Source organism: Lissotriton vulgaris, chromosome 2_1 (assembly GCF_964263255.1).
Source record: "Lissotriton vulgaris chromosome 2_1, aLisVul1.2, whole genome shotgun sequence".
Taxonomy (NCBI): Eukaryota; Metazoa; Chordata; class Amphibia; order Caudata; family Salamandridae; genus Lissotriton; species Lissotriton vulgaris.
In genome coordinates this window covers 1471729566-1471749470 of record NC_141687.1, presented here as the reverse complement: position 1 = coordinate 1471749470, position 19905 = coordinate 1471729566, and the positions used below count along the sequence as shown (strand labels likewise).

Below are 19905 nucleotides of genomic sequence, written 5' to 3'. Positions count from 1 at the left end.
CCTGTATTTATCATTGATTTTCTTCCTCCAGGGGTACTGCCTACAGCGTTCTGTTCACGGCCACCTCCTTTCACTTTCACCTTGTCCGGAGGTGCATAGCAGGGTATCTTGCTGCGTGGTCATCAGTCTGCTAGAGTAAGTCTGCAACTGCGTTTCTAAAGACATGCTTCTCTTGCGGCTGGCGCATCCACTCCAATCACTCTGGGCTTGATTGTGGAGCAGCGAGAACAGCCAGAGTAACCCTTACCAAATTATCCCTTCCGTCTGAATGTACGAGCTAAAGGGGTCTGTATTTGGCTGTAGAGCCTCTGATCTAAGAGCAAGGCACACAGACCCAGGCTAATTTTCTCATAGTTGCTAAAGCCCTGTAGGTCTAGTGGGCGTGTGGTGTCCCTGATGCGTGATCCCTATAACTTAGCCAGTGGGATGGAATACAGATATGGAATATATATATATATGTATGTATATATATATATATATATATATATATATATATATATATATATATATATATATATATATATATATATATATATATATATCTCCAATTGGAAAAAACAAGCCAACACCAGTGAAGTCACTTCTTGTAGCAGTTTTAATCTGCAGATACAGTGAAACAAAACACGTTCCAAGCAGTCACGGCCTGGATCACATGACATGTAGTTGTTTGAGCCAAAGTTGTAAAGGGCTACTACCACCATTGGCATAGAAAACAGACTTTGCTTCACCGAAATGTGCTATATGAACAAACAATAGTGCGCTCAAAAATCCATCCCATAAACTGTAAATACTGGTTTTTTTTAAAAAGGAAACTAGTTTTACATATTGTGTTACAGCAAACAAATGATGAATGGAATGCTGACAATGCAAACCTCCCCAGTCAAAAGACCAGGGTTAAATCCATCGTTCTTTTTCCCATTACGCCACCCCAGTTTGGACCCAGCCATATGCAAATCAGTCTTGACCCTGTGCCCCATGGGAACAGTCCAGACCGAACTGCCAGGCCCGGTCCTCCCTGGACCGGAAACAAGCATCTTGGGACCATCAATTGTGTGTCTTTTGCTTTCTCGCCCTATGTGCACCGGGTTTGCCTAGACGTGGGTCCCGGGCATACTGTGCCACCGGATTCAAGCTATCCTGGCTGATGAGGGGTTGAAACCCCAAAACCGGTCCTAGGATGCTTGTTTCCGGTCCAGGGAGGACCTGGCTTGGCAGTTCGGGCTGGACAGTTCCCATGAGGCACAGGGTGAAGACTGATTTGCATATGGCTAGGTCTGAACTGGGGTGGCATGGTGAGCAAAAGAATGATGGATTTAACCCAGATCTCTTGACTGGGGGTGAATGTTTTGATTTATTCTGCATTCTGTCCATCAATTGTGTGTCTTTCATTTTACATATTGTCATATACTTTCAGAAGGAGAAGTCTTCAAAATTAATAATAAACCTAATTACAATAAGTATAGACTCCATAGGATATTCATCCAAGTCATCAAACCTCGGGTACACTGTGGTGTTCGTTTTCAAGGCTGTCGTAGCCTAACAAATTTCATTAATAGATCCAAGTCATTCTAACCCCAGATCTCTGAGGAACAATCTTAACTGCAAAAGTATAGGCTGTAGTAGCCAAAATCATTAAATAACTAACCAGCCTTATTTACATACTTAATACTGTCTCACAACAGTGAAAGACAATATAAACGTAATGAACATACACTTAGTAATGTAAAAATTATTTATATAGCGCACGGACACCAAACGGTTTCATGGCGCTGTGAACGGATGAGCAAAAGAGGGAGACGGTATGCAGGTGTTATTCATAGGCTTGAAGGAACAGATGAGTTTAAGTTTTCCTAAAAGAGGAGTAACAGGAAATAGACCTGAGTCCAAGTGAAAGAGAATTCCATAGTTTGGGTGCTAGAAATGAAAACCTGAGGCCACCATGTTTTTTCCGTTTAAAAGAAGGGACGGAAAGAAGGTTGTGGTGAGTTGAACGGAGGTTACGAGATGGAGCGTAATGATGAATCCTGGATGCAATAAAAGCAGGACCATGACCAGTTAGTGACTTAAAGATGGTACAGCCAAGTTAGTCCAATATAAATCTCCTATTTTGAACTGGTTGCTATACATGTCCAGATGTATCACTTGCAACACTGACTTTGTATGAATGAATGAACGAATAATACATTTATTGCGTGGTTACTCAAAACCATTAAGTTAAAACAAGATACAAAAGAGCGCAACATTTGTAGTGTATGTAGTTGTCTGTCCTTGCGAAACATTGTATGTTGGGTCTACCATCTTTCCGGTAGAGACATTTCTGAGTTAATTAAGCAGGTTCCAAAACGTGCATGATATCAAGTCTGTATATTGAGGACTTTTGCATATACGGTGATTTTTGGGCATGCTCATAATGTGTACTACAGTTTCCTTCCAAGGGTTCTAGAGAATTAGTGGGCTCCCCTGCACCGGAAATGAATCTTCCAAACAGCAATAGGAAGAAAAGGACTCTGGCCATGGTCGCACAAGGAAGTTCCTGGCACCAGCTACGGTTGCAGGAAAAGAGTGGAGGAAGGAGTGTCAACAAGAGAATTTGATGGGATCCCTGCACTCTGATTGGCTGAGCTGGTATTGTGTTCTTCCCAAGTGTTCATTGGAAATTAAGTTATCTTAATGTTCTCTGAAGTGGCTGCATGAAATTAAAATGTGAAGTAAGAAATCAATCCTCACCTCCGGGTTTTTAGGAGAATTGAAACTTTCTGTTACAATAACTAGGGCATTTTTCACTATCAATATATTAGGAGGCAAGAGACAAGGTACCTCCGTATACTTCCTCCCTCCGAAGAGCTTACCATTTCCAGGTCTACCCACAATCACCCAGTACATACAAGGGCAATAGTATGTAGAGAAAATTACAGTTGATAATAAAAATAATCATTATTTTTAACTTCAGACTTATGGTTCATTTTTATTTCAGGGCGTCATTTCTGAATAATACATTTTCTAGGCTTCAGTTGGACAGTTTAGCAAGGCTTTTGCAGAGTAGTAGTCGCAGAACTCCAAAAGGACAGAATAAAGTTGTATCGACTCGCACAACATTCTCACCCTTAATGAAACCCATCAGAAGTCCCCCCTGAATGGGACTATATCATATTAGAACACGGACAATGGGATAAAAGAGTCGCAAAACTTTACCCTCACCACATAAGGACTGTCTGTTGCTTATTTATAGATGGGCCCATCATTGCTACTGTAAAGCAGCATCTGATTTGTCGTGCTCTCAATTCACATTTCCCTTTCAATGGTAAAAAACAATCTACATTTCTAAAAAAAAAAAAAATTGCTGGTCCATCCACACTGAACCTTAGACTACAGTGAGCACAAAATATTGTTCTGAGCTACTTCTTCCAGAGAACCAGTCATTGCCTGTGTCAGCAAAGGAGGCACATGCCATAGATATTACTATTCCCTCACAGGGGTGACAGGTACAGCTTCTCTATTCAGTTTCTTCTTTCCTATATATTTGGGCAAGAAAGTAAATACAGATCTTCACGCACTGTAAAAGGTTGTAAACAAAATAGCCACATTATGCTCGGACACTGCAAGCAAACAGTATTCAAAAAAATCACAAAGTGGATAAGTGAGGTAAAGACTTAATTCCTGGACAATCTTAGCTCGTCTTCAAATCAGAATTTCCTTGGTGCAGTATGTGTTCAGAATTTTCTACGAAAACAAAGGATGGACGGAATGCTGAATAAATCATACATTCACCCCCAGTCACGAGATCTGGGTATTTTCTAAGCAAAATTGTTTACAGTTCACTATGTAGCAGTGCCTTAGGCACCAACTGGTCTGTATCATAACGAGAAGAACAATGCCCCAACCCAAGTCATTAGTCAATGCTAGGTCTTTCTTTCAGCTCTTGTTAATTCTGATTCGTGAATGTCATTTGACAGTACAGTCTAATCAGCGTAAGTCTGTTACACACAGTTCCAAAAGTCCTGATGCAGGTACAGGCAGTAATCATGCCCTAGTGTGTAACATACATCAACACAAGGACTCGGAGATAAATAAGCAGAAGTGCATTCCTCAATACAATTCTTCACTTCTTACAAAACATTCTGAGAAAAACATATGCCTATTAGGAAAGTCATACACCATAAATAGAAATTTGGAACTTAGCGTTTAATTTGGAGTTTGACAGTATTCCATTGCAAAAGCCACAGAGTACCATGTCCCTTGTCCGTCTGCTTCATTTAGAGTTGGGTGAATTGTTAAGTTTTCTGCTGACAGAGCCGCCATTGGCTCTGTCGACAGAATACTTCCTCCCACAGCCCGACAGACAGGGGTCTTCAGAGGAAGGACTTTACACTATCCTCCCTATTTAGGGCGGACGATGTAAAGTCTTTCTTTTCCTCTCTGTCACTGTAGGAAAAATGTGATGGTACGGAACCAGCGAACAACAATCAACCTCAAACCAAAGGAGAAAACCCCCAGGGAGTGGGGCCGTTATTTTTGTGTTTTTTCTAAAATAAACTCATGTATGTTCCTGTCAACGTAGCGAGCTTTCTGAAGGATCCTTGTACAACTACGAATTTTGGCAGGTAAATGTAAATGTAAATCCAGTACTTGTATAACGCACGAATCACCCCCAAAGGGGTATCTCAGCGCTGGGGGCCATTGTGAAGATTAGGCGAGCTATTGCCCAGAGTTGCATGGTGCTGGGCAGACCCCTGCCACCGGAGCCGAGGATCGAACCGTGATCCCCAGCGTCCAGCGTCAGTCGCCCTGGCCGCGGCGCCACACCTCTTCCCACATGGTGAAGGTCCCTCTAGGTGGCAGAAATACTGTACCATGCCACACCGACAGACAAAGCGTCATCTACCAAACTCTAAATCAGGCCCTTAGAATTCAGAGATTCAATTCTGTCTAAACGCTTAAGATGATAGAACTCCACATAGGAACTAAGTAGATGCACTCACAATTCATCAGGCACCTCCTACACCAACTCCTGCTTGGAGGAACTACTAGGAGGAGGTGACTAATAGCACCCACCAACTTCAACACATTCAGAACTTCTCTCTTGGCCAGATGAGGTGTTCTGCACAACAAATTACTAATCAGGTCAACAGCAAGATTCCATTCAAGTCTAACTGAGCTTCAGTCTCTTCAGTAATTGGTCAATTTTCAGTTATTTTTCTATAGATAGAACATTAACTTTAATGAATGCTTAGACTGTGTTTTTAATCTAACTATTTAACTTTAAATGTAAGAAAACTATGGTTTACAGTTTATCTAGCATGGAATAGGTTTGCTTTAATTTGCAAAGATTAGTATCTCATAATATTTCTGTTTTATTATTTGACTTTTTAACGGAAATTGCTCTACATGACTAGCATATTTAAGTTCCCTAAGTTGTGTCTTGAATCCACCCCCAAGACCTTCTGCAGGTTTTAAAGCTTCACTTCTGCAAAGTTAGCCAACAAAGAGCCAGGAGTACTCTATGGAGACATGGTTCAATTTCATTATAAACAGTTGCGCCCAGGTGTGGTGCGAGCATATGTTTGGAGTCTTTACTTTCACTTCCACCACTGTCAGGCCAGTACCATCCTGAGGTTGCCTCTCCATACCCAATTGCTCCTTTAATAATCCATTTATCTCCCTAGTATTGTCAAGTTACGGTTCTCTTTCCTGACCGAGTTTCCTTCTCTCAAACTACAGCAACCAGGCAAAACTTACCAGAGGGCTGTGAACGGCCGCTGTAGCTCTACGAAACACATGCTTTCTCGAGAAATTGCTCTTCAGCACTTAGGTCTGGCTTTTTTGATTCAGTCTTCACTCAACATGACTGGAGACTCTGTGCCCTCTTTTACCAGGTCCCCTCTGATATTACATCTGCAGAATAGGGCACCCAAAAGCTCAATATCTACAACTGTATACATGGAAAGCAACTCCATGAGGACACACATTCTATGAGACAGCAAGAAGACCTCCGTCTTTAAGTCGGAGTTCAGAGGAAAACATCTAGCGGAATTTTCCAATAAGCTAACATCTCTATTGACACTGTCCTCAATTGAGAACCATTTTTACAGGGAAATTATTTATTAATGCACATCAGGTGTCAGTATAAATGTTCCTTGCGACAAGATATGTTTTCCAACATCAGGACAGAGTTCAGAGAAAACCATATATGGGCCAAACCAGACGGGCCCCTGGAAAGTATTAAAATTACAGTGAATATTCGAACAAGCCAGTGTCTCATCCCCTCAATTGAAAACATGAATAGGTGCTCGTTATTTATTGCTGCAGGTCACAAGTAAGGTATGCCTCAGAAGTGTTATTTGACTTGGTGAGGACTTGAGACTAAGGCCTATCCTGATGTTGGACAATCTTAAAAGAAAGGGCCATTTATATATAAATGGAGTTAACAGGTGGCGACAGTCAAGCTAAGTTGACAGTACACAAAATCAAGCCGTGAAGAGCACATTAGATAGGCTTCACATACAAATAAAACCAAGTGTGAATCAAAGCGCTTGGTCATTATTTTACATACCATATGTATATTTCTTAAATGGAGGTGGAAGCCCTGGTCTCAAAGGCACATCTGTAACAGAAAAGCACAGAGATTAACGTTCCCATTAAAATAAATCCATATATCTAATTAAAGTATGCTGTACTCAACAAAACTTAAGAGAAGAGTATTTTATGTAAGTCAATGGCCCAACCAGAGACACTGGTGTGTTTATTACAGTTGTGTGGAATATTTACTTGCTGCTTTGAGGATAGGAATGCTTTCCTGTGAAAAACATAGGTGAATGTGGGAAGCACCTCACATGCTCTGTGAGTAAGGCTAGTTCCATACAAAGATCTCAGACATTCATTCCCTGCTTGACGTATCCAACTCCATCGCGGGGTCGTCTGTTCGACCCACTCTCCATTCTAATGAGGCCTCACTCACGGAGGAGTCTTCCAATCTTCTCACTTTTCCTTGCATGTCCTCTGAGGTGACTTATAGTCTTTTAGAACGGTTCAAATTGGGCTCCCCACTGCATCCTTGTCCCCTCAAGGTGCTAAAAATTGGCCGTGAAATCATCATTCCCCATCTTACCGATGTCCTGAATGTTGCCATCTCAGAGGGGCAATATCCATCTCAGTGGAAGACGGCTGTAATGAAGCCACTTTTTGAAGAAACCTTCTTTGGAGCCTGGTGAACTGAAGAATTATTAGCCAATCTCCTTGCTCCCTGTTCCAGCCAAGATCCTGGAAACCTACCTAAACTTTCATCTTAGCACCTACCTAAAAGATACCACCTACTTGATGGCTTTCAGCATGGGTTCAGAAGCAACCACAGTACAGAAACAGCACTGACGGCTGTATTCAACAATATCCGGACTCAAGTGGACGCAGGGCACACCACCCTGCTTGTTCTACTTGACCTCACCGCAGCCTTTGATACCCTGTCTCCTCACAGGCTGATTGGTCGCCTTACAAAGATAGGTATAGGGGACTCAGCCTTGGGGCTTCTTGCTTCCTTTCTTAGTAAGTAGGCACAGACGGTGAAGATTGGTCAATTCTACTTCGCCCCCAAAACCTTGTTGTGCGGTGTTCCTCATGGCTGCTCCCTGAGCCCAACTCTTTTCAAAATCTATATTGCTCCTCTTGCTAAGTTTGTGAGATCCTTCGGGTTAGAGGTGCTGTCCTATGCGGATGACACCCAAATAATGGTGTCTATTTTGCAAAGTATAAGCGATTCGGCCCTTAACTTTAGGAACTGTATGCAGGCAGTCTCCTGCTGGAGGGTGGAAAATGTTCTGAAATTAAATGGAGAGAAGACAGATGTCCTGATTTTGGGGAGTAAACAAGAGATCTGGTCCAGTGGCTGGTGGCCAGACACGCTTGGTGTCTGTCCCTGCCCGGTTTCCCATTTATTTATTTATTTTATTTTTTTATTTATTTGCATACTTATAACGCGCTGGGAATCGACTCCCTGAGGAGTATCTCCGCGCCTTTTTAGCAGCATCTGAGACCAAGGCCTGCTCTAACAAGGTTAAGTAAAGACTTAGTGGGACTAATAGTTGAACAAAAAAGTTTTTAATTTTTTCCTAAAAGGAAAGTGTTCCTTACAGATTCTAATGTCATAAGGAAGATCGTTCCAAAGCTTTGGTCCAGCTACGGACAGAGCCCTTCCTCCTTGTCTGGTCTTACAAAACCTGGGGACACATAACAGCTCTTGATTACCAGATCTCAAAGTTCTAGCAGGGATGTAAGGGACAAATTTTTTTGTTAGATAGTCTGGACCTTTACCAATGAGACATTTATGGATGATGCAGCACGTTTTAAACAGAACCCTCTGTTTCACAGTGAGCCAATGTAATTGATTCAGCAATGGTTTCAAGGGTGTACGTGCTGGGGCATTCAAAACCAAGCGTGCTGCCGTGTTCTGCACAACTTGGAGTTTGTTAATGATGCCCTCATTGGCGGCTAACAGCAGCCCGTTACAGTAGTCCAGTCTGCTCAACACAACCGACTGAACTAGAGTTTTCCTGGTGGAATCAGGTAACAGGGGGAAAACCCTTCGGAGAAGACCAATCACATGGAAACAGGAGCCTACCACTTGATTGGTATGATGTTTAAGGGCGAGCTCCTGATCCAGTTTGACTCCAAGATCTTTTACCACCTGTTTGGGTACGGGGACTGGGCCTAGGTCTTGAGGCCACCAGTCGGGAGTCCACAATCGTTTGGCCTCTCCAAAAAGCATTACCTCAGTCTTTGAGACGTTACACTGAAGGAAGTTTGCTGCCATCCATTGAGCCACCTCTTTCATCCCCTGGGCAAAGGAGTTGCGTACCTCAGGAGTCATGATTTTAAAGGGGAAGAGGAGTTGAGTATCGTCTGCATACGATACAGGAATAAATCCGTGGGATCTCATGATGTTGGCCAGGGGTACCACATAGATGTTAAAAAGTGTTGGGCTCAAGCAGGAGCCCTGTGGCACCCCCTTAGAGATCTCCACCTCCTCTGACTGGTATGGACCCAGTGTGACTCTCTGAGTACGCTTGATGAAAAAGCTCCTTAGCCAGGCCAGCGCCTTGCCACCCAGCCCGATGTTAATGAGTCTGGAGGTCATGATATCATGTGACACAGTGTCAAACGCCGCTGACATATCTAAAAGCACCAGGATAACGGAATAACCCTTATCCTGTAGCATATGGAGATCATCAGCGACAGACAGCAAGGCGGTCTCAGTATTATGCCTGGGTCTAAACCCCGATTGTGAAGGGTCAAGTCCTCCTGCACTTTCTACATATTTAGATAAGTGCCGATTTACAAACTTCTCGGCGAGCTTCCCTAAAAAAGGGAGGAGGGAGATAGGTCTCAGGTTTGTGAGATCGGTCCAGGGAATGGAATTATTTTTGCGTAGGGGTCTGACCAAAGCTTGCTTCCAGCCTAGGGGGACTTCCCCCGTGCTCAGAGAAAGGTTAAGTACCTGCTGAATACTTACACCCAGCTCCTCACTAAGAAGAGTCATAACCCGTGCTGGTATAATATCCGAGGGGCACCCGCTCTTAGTTTGGGTGATAAGAGTGGTTATCTCCTCCAAGGATATAGGTGGAAAGGCTTCAAGCTTACAGGTCGTATTTCCTATTGGACTAATATGGGACTGGACCAAGCTATCAGCATTGCTCATAGTATTCGAGGTGGATTTGGTGGCTAAGATCTTCGTGTAAATGCCATCTATTTTTTTGACAAAGAACTGAGAGATGTTATTGCACAGTTCCTGAGACTCAATTCCATCCGTTTCACAAGCCGAGGGTTTTATAAAGGTTTGCAAGATCTGGTAGAGTACTTTGGGATTTTTACCGGCTGCTGACAATTGGGCTGCAATATGATGTTTCCGTGCAGCCCGAATAGCTTTATGGTAAACTTTTAATGAGGTCCTGTGAGTTTCTTTGTCCTCTGCCTTGCGAGTGGCCCTCCAGCGTTTTTCTGACTTCCTAGCAGTTAGCTTTAACTGTCTAAGATCGTCAGTGAACCAGACCTCTTGTTTAGGAGTAGGCCGTGGTTTAAATTTTCTCAAGGGAGCAACCTGGTTAATGGTCAGTGTTAAGGCTTCATTGAATTTGACTAATGCAGAGGAAACATCGTCTCCACATTCATCCCAGTTGGGCTCTGTGTATTTACTCCTGAAACCCTCAGCAGTTAGTTTGTTCCAGGGTCTTCTGACTTCTGCCATAGTCCTCTGGATGCCCTTGACCTTATAATTAGGGCGGGTGTAAAATTCAATGATGGCGTGATCAGTCCAGTCCACTAAAGTGGGAGGCAGACATTTTATAGAGGTGTAGTTGCATAGCACAAGATCTAGGGTGTGTCCGGCAGTGTGTGTGGGTCCCTGATTCATTTGGTTAAGACCAAGCGTGGCTAGATCAGCCAAGAGTGTCTGTGCTTCAACACATGTAGCTATTTCGCTATGGACATTAAAGTCCCCTACCACAATAAAGTCGGAGTTAAATTGCATGTGGGGGGCCAACACTTCCACAAGTTGAGTGGAAAAATTCCCAAGGGGGCCTGGAGGTCGATAGACCAGTGCACCTTTCCTGGTGTGCTTAGTATTTGGGTTGATGGTAAAAATCAGGAGCTCCATTTGCGGGTTACACACCGTTTCAGTGACCACCACCTCCATTTCTTGTTTGAAAATGATGGCCAGCCCACCACCAGTTTTAATGGGGCGGTCCATCCTCACTATTTTGTATCCTAGCGGCACCCCCATAGTAATGGCCGGAACAGTGTGGGGTTTTAGCCACGTTTCAGTTAAGAAACAAAGATGTGGGCCCTCAGAAGTGATGAGATCCCAGATCTGAGTAGCATGAGACACTAGTGAGCGAACATTACAGAGAAGGTTCTTACAGATCAGAGAAGAATCGTTAGCAGGGCAGAGATGTTGTATAGGGACGGAGGTAGGGTGCAAAGGGGATATGACAGCATTGCAAGTAAATTGTGTGTGACACACATTGCAAGAAAATGGTCCCTCCACACATATCTCAGCCCTATGGGGACACAAAGTGGTAACATACCTGCCCACATCCCGCAATGTCTGGCTAGAATACGTGTAAACAGGTTGATGGAGAGGCTCCGAGAGGGTGATGGAGCCCGCCATAGCCTCCAGCCCCTAGCCACGTACTGTCGCGGACGGGCGCAGACGGGCTAGTCTTTGGCTCGTCTTAGGCGCAGGAGTAGGCGCCACACTGCGCGTCAACACTGCGCGTTGGGTCGCCGAGGTGCTTTATAGCCCTTGAGTTAGTGAAGAGCTAGAGCGCTAACCGCTCGTTTCCCTGAACGTTCCTGCCTCTGCCTCTGCTCCGCCTTCCGCACCCGTGATTGGCTGAGGGTCGGACTGGGAGTGCAGGCACAGGACAAGCTACAAGTGCGTGTGGGTATGCGGTACAAATTTTACACTATTTACACAAGTGCAACACTTTAACACAGTGTAACACTAGCAACAAGCTATTTTGCCCCTTTTTAAAAAGTATTTTCTAGTACACAGATCAAATTCAGCACGAGAAATTATTGACATTTCACGGTCACTAAGCCTTCAGGTTAGTAGAACAGTCTCCACATGTTTCGGGATCATTAGGATCCTAAGAAAAATCTCCCATTCCCTTTCCTTTGATGCACGTAAGCCGGCCGTCATTGCTCTGGTAACGTCCAGATTGGACTATTGTAATGCCCTTTATTTGGGCATCAACAAAGGTTTAGTGCAACGTCTGCAGATGATGGACAGAATGCAGAACAATGTCATACATTCACCCCAGTACAGCGATGTGGGCCTAAATCCATCGTTTTTTTGCTCACCATGACATTCCTGTTTAAACCAAGCCATATGCAAATCAGTCTTGACCCTGTGCCCCATGGGAACAGTCCAGCCCGAACTGCCAAACCAGGTTCTCCATGGTCTGGAAACAAGCATCCAAGGACCGGTTTCGGGCTTTCAGCCCTCATCAGCCTGGATAGCTTGATTCCAGTGGCATGGAGAGGACGGGACTTACGTCTGAGCATACCCGTCCCACTCGGGGATACAAATGCAAAAACAACAGTTGATGGACAGAATGCAGAACAGTGTCATACATTCACCCAAGTACAGAGATCTAGCCTAAATCCATCGTTTTTTTGCTCACCATGCCATTCCAGTTTGGACCCAGCCATATGCAAATCAGTCTTGACCCTGTACCCCATGGGAATGCTGCAGCCAGGCTGGTGATGAATTTACCAAAATGTCATTCAGTCACAGCCTCCATCAAGTTGCTGCACTGGCTGCCTATGGACCGTAGGATCCTCTTCAAGACTTTGTGCATGGCTCATGATGACTACTACGGTTCAGGCCCCGAGGCGATTAAGGCTATTGTCCATCGCTATGTTCCTAGCAGGTGGCTCCGGTCTGCAGATAACAATCTGCTAACAGTACCAAGATTTAAGAAGGTCAAATGGGGAGGTAGAGCTATTTCCACTGCTGCTGCTAAAGAAGAGCTCTCGAGTCAGGCGTCTCATTCTCTTTTCCGTAAAGCCTTAAAGACCTGGCTTTTCTCACAGCCCTCGGTAAAAGCATGTCTTTCTGTCTGCACCCTTATGCTCCGCTTACAGAGCCTTGAAGCCCTTGGGCTAAGTTTGCGTTCAACAAGTTCAATATTCATTCATTCACTCATTCATGAAGGCTAAGGAAAAAAGTGACATGCAGTGATTGCAAAATATATTATGCCCCATAACACTTCTGTATTAAATCTTTTCAGCACAACTGGAATTGAAATAGGGATAGGAATGGCATGAGGTGATTTACATTTCACCTGAGCTTGTTTAGTGTTAAGCATTTGTAAGTTAAGCATTGACCATGGTTTCCTATGTTGGTCTGATTAGTAAGTAGTTTTACTTTAGTTCAGTAAGAAAACCCTTTCAGCAGAGGTTACATAAAATGACACCATTTTTTATAATCGACATTAAGAGCTGCTGTACATTTAAATGTCTTTTACACATTTATTTTGTATTTTCATTTTTGGTGTTTTAGAAAGCGCGGACATGACGCAACGCAAGTAAATTGTAAATTGATATTTGTATAGCGCACTACTCACCCGCAAGGGTCTCAAGGCGCTTGCACGAACACCGCTGTGGAACCCATCCTGGCTTTCCCTGTGAGTCGGCCACTCCTGGGCACCCCCAAGGTGGAGGCCAGGCATCCTTAGCGTTGTGGGGGCCGTTGTGGAGATTAAGAAAGCTATTGCCCAGAGTTGCCGAGTGGGACTCCATGATTGGAATAGGCACCGAGGCGAGAATTATCAGGTCCGTTGAATTTTTTATTTTTAGCCCAAGACCCGCCGAGGCGGGGAATTGAACCCTGGTCCCGGGCTAGACCTCTGCATCAGAGTCTGCCGCTCTAACCATTGAGCCACACTTCTCCATACGCAAGGGTATCAGATCGCTGTACATATGATTGATGAACATGAACAAAGATCTAATGCATAAGGAACATCTAATAAAAATATAGACCAATGTTTAAAAACTCCAGTATGATATGGTATGCTGTAACCGTGTTATTATTACACATCCTCCATTCATTTATAAGTCATTGGCATGGTTTTGCAAGAGTCTGCTTTGTGTCCGTTTATTTCTAGGTACCCGGGGGACAATGTGTGTGTGGTTTCTACTGGATGTGCTTCTGCCCTGTATAGCTATTACAGTAATTGTACCTCTCACTGCGCCCAGGGGATAGGCCCTCTGTGACTTCATGAGAGGAATATGTTCATTAGGGTATTTTTAACCTCTTTTTTTAATACATGGGTCAATGGGTTAGACTGAACTTTGGATGGTAGGGAGTTCCAAATCCTTGGAGCCGATCCAGAAAAGGAGCGTGGGAAAGGTTTTATGTTTTCTGAACTCCGGGGGGGGGGGGTGTTAATCTAGCCTGAGAGAGTTTGCCCTTCTGATGGGAGCAGTTGCCCCTTGAGAACGCAAATCTTTTCTGCCAGGTACCTTGGTTTTTTACAGTGTAAGACTTTACGCATGAGGCAAGCAATTTTCAGTTGAGTTCTGGCCTTGAGAGGGAGCCAGTTGAGAGACCTAAGAGATGGGGTAATTTTGTCAAAGCGTCTACTGCATTTTACCAATCTAGTTGCTGTGCTGAGGGTAGCTTTGAGTGGAGGCATTTTCGAATTGGGAAGACCTGAAAGGGTCCCAGATCCACATTTTAGCTTTGAGACCACTAATGACTGTACTGTTTGTTTGTAGTCTGGAGGTGGCAGGAATGGTTTCACTTTCTTCAGTAGATTGATTTGGAATAACACACTGAGCGTTGTTGCATTGATATGTGCTAGCATGTTCAGATTCTCGTCCAGTGTTATTTCAAGGGATTTAGTGGCATCAAACATGGTAAGTTTGCAGTGGCAGGGCGTCTAGGTGATTGAGCCAATCCTGGATGCTTGTGGAGCTGTTATGAGGGAGCAGGTAGGAATTCTGTTTTCAGAGTGTTCAGCTTGAGGTTGTTTTGAGCTAGCCAGGACTGCGTTTTGATAGAGTGTTATTTAGTAGGATAACATCCCCTAGGGAGGATATCTAAGTATAATTGTGTGTTGTCTGCTCCATGTAGTATGCAACGTTCGATTGTGTGAAGATTTCTGTTAGTGGCTCCATATACGGGTTAAAGAGTATAGGGGGAAATAGTTGACCCTTGTCGAACTTGCATCTCATTATTGCGGCACCCGAGAAAGAGTTGCCTAGTCTGATTCATTGTGAGCAGTTCTCCAGGAAGGATATGAACCAGGAGAGCACTTTCCTGGACAGACCCATTCTGTTTTCTAGCAATTTTAGTAGGTAGTTGTTTTTGACCGTGTCAAACGCAGATGTGAGGTCGAGTAGGATGAGTAGGCAGGAGTCATTGTTGTCTAGGATCTTAAGAGTGTCATTTATTATGTGAACAACGGCAGATTCTGTGCTGTACCCTGTTCTAAATCCTGATTGAAATTTGTTGAGTAGGTTGAATTGACCAATGCGCTTACTCAATTGGTTGTGCACACAATTTTCCAACAATTTGGGCAGAAAGGGAATATTTGACACAGGACGAAAGTTGCTCAGGGTTATAGAGTGTGCTGTTACTTTTTCCAGGAGGGGCGTCACTTGCCCAGCCTTCAGGCAGTCCAGGTTAATGCCTTGTTTTACTGATGAATTTACGATCTTTGTCACTGTGGTTGAGAAGAGGTGACTGAGTTCCTTTAATATAGCGGAAGGGGATAGGGTTGTTGAAATGTGAAGTTGGTTTTATGGATAGTAGGATCTTGTGGACGTTCTCCTCAGTGAATGTTTTGAAATCACTCCAGAAGGCTTGATTTTTGGTCTTGGATAGGTAAGTTGGCATCTGTTCCTTCATTGGGTATGGAGATACAACGTCAGAATGGTGAATGTTGTCTATAGTGGCTCGTAGCCTTTCTTGGACGGTTACAATTTATTTTTCGATTTCTAAGATTTTCTTCCATGAAAAACGAAGAGAAAGCTTCACAATTTTCCACGGAGTTATTGCTGATCTTGATTGCATAATTTGTTCTGGTTTGTTGGTTGACAATTTCAAACAATCGCCTGGGCGATTCCTTACAATATTGAGTTGGGATCTGATGTATGATGCTTTTGTGTTACAGATGTGTTTTTTGTAGCTGGTCCGTCGTTCACATAGTTTGATTAGGAGCAGTGCCAGGGGTTCCTGTCTCCACGTTCATTCTGCAGGTCTAAGTCTCACCCTTTCCTCGTTTAGATTTTGATTGTACCAAGGGTGGGGGTGTTTCATGTGTTTTCTTTTGAGGCTCAGTGGGGCTACTGACTCCATTGTGTTTGATACTGTATGGTTGTAGTGCTCGGGTAATTCGAGAATATTTTAGGTTACTGGTGGGGGGGGGGGGAGTGATTTTTTTTTAGCAAAATGCAGTCAGTTGCACCCTATCAATATTATTAGTGTCTCTAACCCAGCATTTCTGTTTGGTTTCTTGCCCTTTAGCTCTCTGTATGTGCGGATTCAGGTGGGAAATGATTGAGTGATGATCAGACCAGTCACTGGATGTGACAGAGTCAATTGTCAGAGCTCTTTCTCTGGATTTGATAAGGTTGAGCGTTCATCCTTTGTTATGAGTTGGGCTTGTGCATGATTGGGTCAAGTTTTGATCAGACAGGAATTGTTTTAGAGTATATCCCTGGGTATCGTCTGCGTCGTCTCCCAGCAAAATAGCACTGAGGTGTAGCAAGGAGTGTATTGTAATTGTTCCATTATATGTTCAATGAACAGTTGGTTGTCTCCGGCAGGGTGGTAAATGATGTGTACTTTGGCTAGTGATTTCTTTGCTGTGGAGATTTCTGTACTCAAATATTCACAGTATGCGAGACTGTATACTCGGAAAGTCTTGACTAGTAGAGATGAAGGCTAACACACCCACTTTAACATTTCAAATAATCAAATATAGATCTAAGGAACAAAACACAGGGAAAACATCAATGAGAAAATATACAATAAGCACTAGTATCATACCATTCTTCACAAGCGTGATAAATTCTTTAACGGTTTGATTCAAGTCCACATTGTGATATATTACGGGTTTGAAGTTGCGGTGTTCAAAGGAGCGTACCAGACGAACAGTAACAGTCACTTCTTCTGACGACATGAGAACAAGCAATTGATGATAACCTAGAAGAAACAGTTAAAACATTTTAGATGATGTTCGCAATTGGTGCAAATGTACTTTTCTCACAAACTTATTCAATATATTAAGGTAAGACTAAAATGTTGTAATTTTGATAAAATAAGACATGCTAGCAATTGTGAATCATATGTGAGTGATATGGAAAACAATGAAATCTGGATCACTGATCTGCCCAAAAACAGTTCTCTACCAAGAGGTTCCGGGATAAGAGAATTCTGTTAAAAACTGCCCTGATCTGAAAACATAACTTGTTTTTTTCTTGGAAAATACTTTAAAATATTTTCAGGCTTAGAGGAACTAAAGGATTTAAATAGGTCTGAATAATTCTACAAAGCAAGTATTCGATTCTACTGTCAGCATTCATTCTAAGTGTTCCTTGCAGATTAGTCATAAATAAACTTCATGACAATCAACTTGGTTTTCGTATGCATTATTTATTCTTATACAATGCTATCACCTTAGTGAATGTGGCACCACCCTATACACCATGAAACAGTTCCAACAAACAACATTTCTCAGAATTAAAGGTTAAAGAGCTAAACATCTTCATAATCCAAACATAAAGAAAGGAAAAGTAGAAAAACTAGAAGAAAATGTAGTTTTCATACTAGTATGTTCTTATGAAAAATGAGTCACAAACAGAGCTACAAAACGCAGTGAAGAGCTACGAGATAGCGGAATGAGATATTACACCATCAGGGGCACTGGAATGAAAACATATAGCTCTTAGAGAACAATTACTTCAAAAATATTGTTAGTAGTGCATTTTCTAATTCAAATAATTTTATTGGAAAATTAAGAAAAAAAACAGAATACACACACCACTAAATAGCATCAATGAAAACTGTTCATTTTGTATATCACAAATAAGCACAACAAATCCTAACAGTGAGACGAGAAAGAACATTCAGCTAAAATCAGAGAAGTTGAATGAATGTAAGGAGCAAACATTATGTATCATTTTAAAACGTAAGCAGGGATCCTTGAAAGTTACTACTGTAAGGCTCGACTCAATTTTATTGTGTGGGTATATATGCGTGCCACAGACGGCTGGTCATAGGGATAGTGCTAAAAAAGATAATGGGGGAAGAAAGAGGGCAAGAACAGGAGAAGAATCATGTCGAAGCCGTGGTCTATTTGGTTTCACAGGAGTGGAATATGGTCAATTGAGTCCAACAAGTGAGGAAATAGAAAGTTTTAGGTAGTCAGTGTGACCCCCACTCGCACCCTATCCATGCTCCCGTGTCCCATGTATGTCATGTAATTCCCTTCCCGTGTCTGCCATGATAATGCAAATGCATTTCCGTCTAATGTTAGTATGTCAGTTAGTGAGCCCTTCATGTATAAAGTACCAATTCCGCATTAGGGCCCACGTTTCCAATGCATTTACATGGTGCACTTTTAAATAACGCGAAGCACACGTTTTCCACGTTTTCTGGCTCAGTCGAGCCAGGCCCTTAAATTGAGGCTCCGAGTCTCTTCTGTCTCTGAAAGCTGCAGTTTAGGTATGCATCCCTGACCTCTACCTTACTTCCTGCCCAGCGTGCGGTGCCCGGCTCGGCCTGGCCTGCCTGCCAAGACAGTATTTTGCCTACAGTTATCTGCTCAGCCTCCGCAAAAACACATTCCAGTCTAGTGAAATAGGTAAACATATTCCAGCCTGCAGAGCAAAGGGCCCGGCCTTTCTGTCTCCTTGCAAGTGATTTACCGAACCCGTTACCATGGTAGGCCCATGGCCCCCGCGCATTGCACCAAGACACGTATGCCGCACTACCATTCAGTATTGAACGGCCACTGCCCGAGAGACCTTTTACTTCAGACAATACATCCTCCAAAACACAAGATATCAGATATGCTATAGGTGCAGGTCGTTCTGACATCCCAGACACCAGACTCCTCTACTAGTGCTAAAGTCAAGCCCCCAGTTTTCCCCGGTTACACGTCAATACCACGTCATGCTCAGTTGCGCACGCACCCATGCTAAAGGTTTCTGCTGACCCTGCAGAATCCCTCTATGCATCCACCCACCTATGACACTTCTGTGACGTTTCCAGTACACACCTCCGTGTACGCCTCTGTACACGCCTTCTTTTACGCCCATGTGTTCTTATCACTCTCTTTTTCACTTGTTACGCCTACTGTATTCATTTCAATTATACTGTTTTACTATATATAACGTGTGATGTTAATAAAATGTTGAATATCCCTTCCTGAACCTTAGTGGTGATGGAACTCGATGTCCAGTGTCTCGAGGCACTTAATTAAAGCCCGTATGACTCAGATATCATGGACTCTGCCTCTCATTTATTGAGCTATCCTTATTGTCATTTAATGTATAGAAAAATAGTCCTGATAATTTTATTTACCACATAAATCTGGCGCCCGAACAGGAACCCCTCCCCTTCCCCACGCGCCGGCGATGTACGCAGCCCCCTGACCCCTTCTACAGCCGTGACGGACTCCTGTGCACACCTGCGGGTTTTCCTGCTATCTCCCTCAGGCCCACGGAGGAGACGGAGACTGTGGTCCGGCATCCAGACGAGGCGGTGAGGAATGCGGAGAGTTCCGACCAGAGCCCAAGCCGAGAGAGCAAGGTCCGAGGTATCTGGAGGCCCACCTGTTCCGAAGCGCATGCGTAGTAGCAGCCAGACGCCATAGCAGTCCAGTCTAGTCCAGTGTCGAGTTTCCGAGGCCTTCAGTTTTTGCTTCCCGGTGAGTACCGTTGTTGGGAACGCATCTAGACGGGTTCATTAATTTGTGCCCGGTCAAGACGGGTCTGGGTACACAGACCCGGTCCAGACGTGTTCACTTAGGTGGATACGGTAAGACGAGTCTCTTTATGGGACCGGTATGTCTGTACTGTTTTAGCAGTGCATCTAGTAATCCTGTATTCTAGTATTGTTTCTCGAGTTTTTCAGAATTTATGTTTTTTTATGTACCAGGTAGTATCAGTCTGAAATGTTTTAATGTGTTTAATGTCGTGGTATGAATGATTGTTTGCTATTCATTACTGTGTTTATTGTGTTCACGTTCAAGTAAGTTCAAATATGCCGCTGTTTTCGAAATTACGTCAGATAGGAACCAGGAAAGGGATACTCGAAGAAGCAGTTCCTGTCCTGCCTAGGGACACTCCCGGACATTTTATGTACCATAAACACGGCTTAGATGCCATATTGTACTTAGATTT

At 43.5% G+C, this 19905-nt stretch overlaps 1 protein-coding gene across 7 annotated transcripts in view; it reads right to left on the bottom strand.

The window, feature by feature from the left end:
* C2_1H2orf76 (chromosome 2_1 C2orf76 homolog) overlaps positions 1-19905 on the bottom strand; it is a 196425-nt gene that overhangs the window by 45859 nt on the left and 130661 nt on the right. For all 7 annotated transcript variants that reach the window (XM_086957341.1, XM_086957343.1, XM_086957339.1 and 4 more), the window contains 2 exons: positions 16547-16702; positions 6551-6601 (listed from right to left, as the gene is read on the bottom strand). In XM_086957341.1, coding sequence (XP_086813467.1) covers positions 6551-6601; positions 16547-16679 — 184 coding nt within the window. In that variant the 5' untranslated portion in view covers positions 16680-16702. The remainder of the gene's footprint in view (positions 1-6550; positions 6602-16546; positions 16703-19905) is intronic.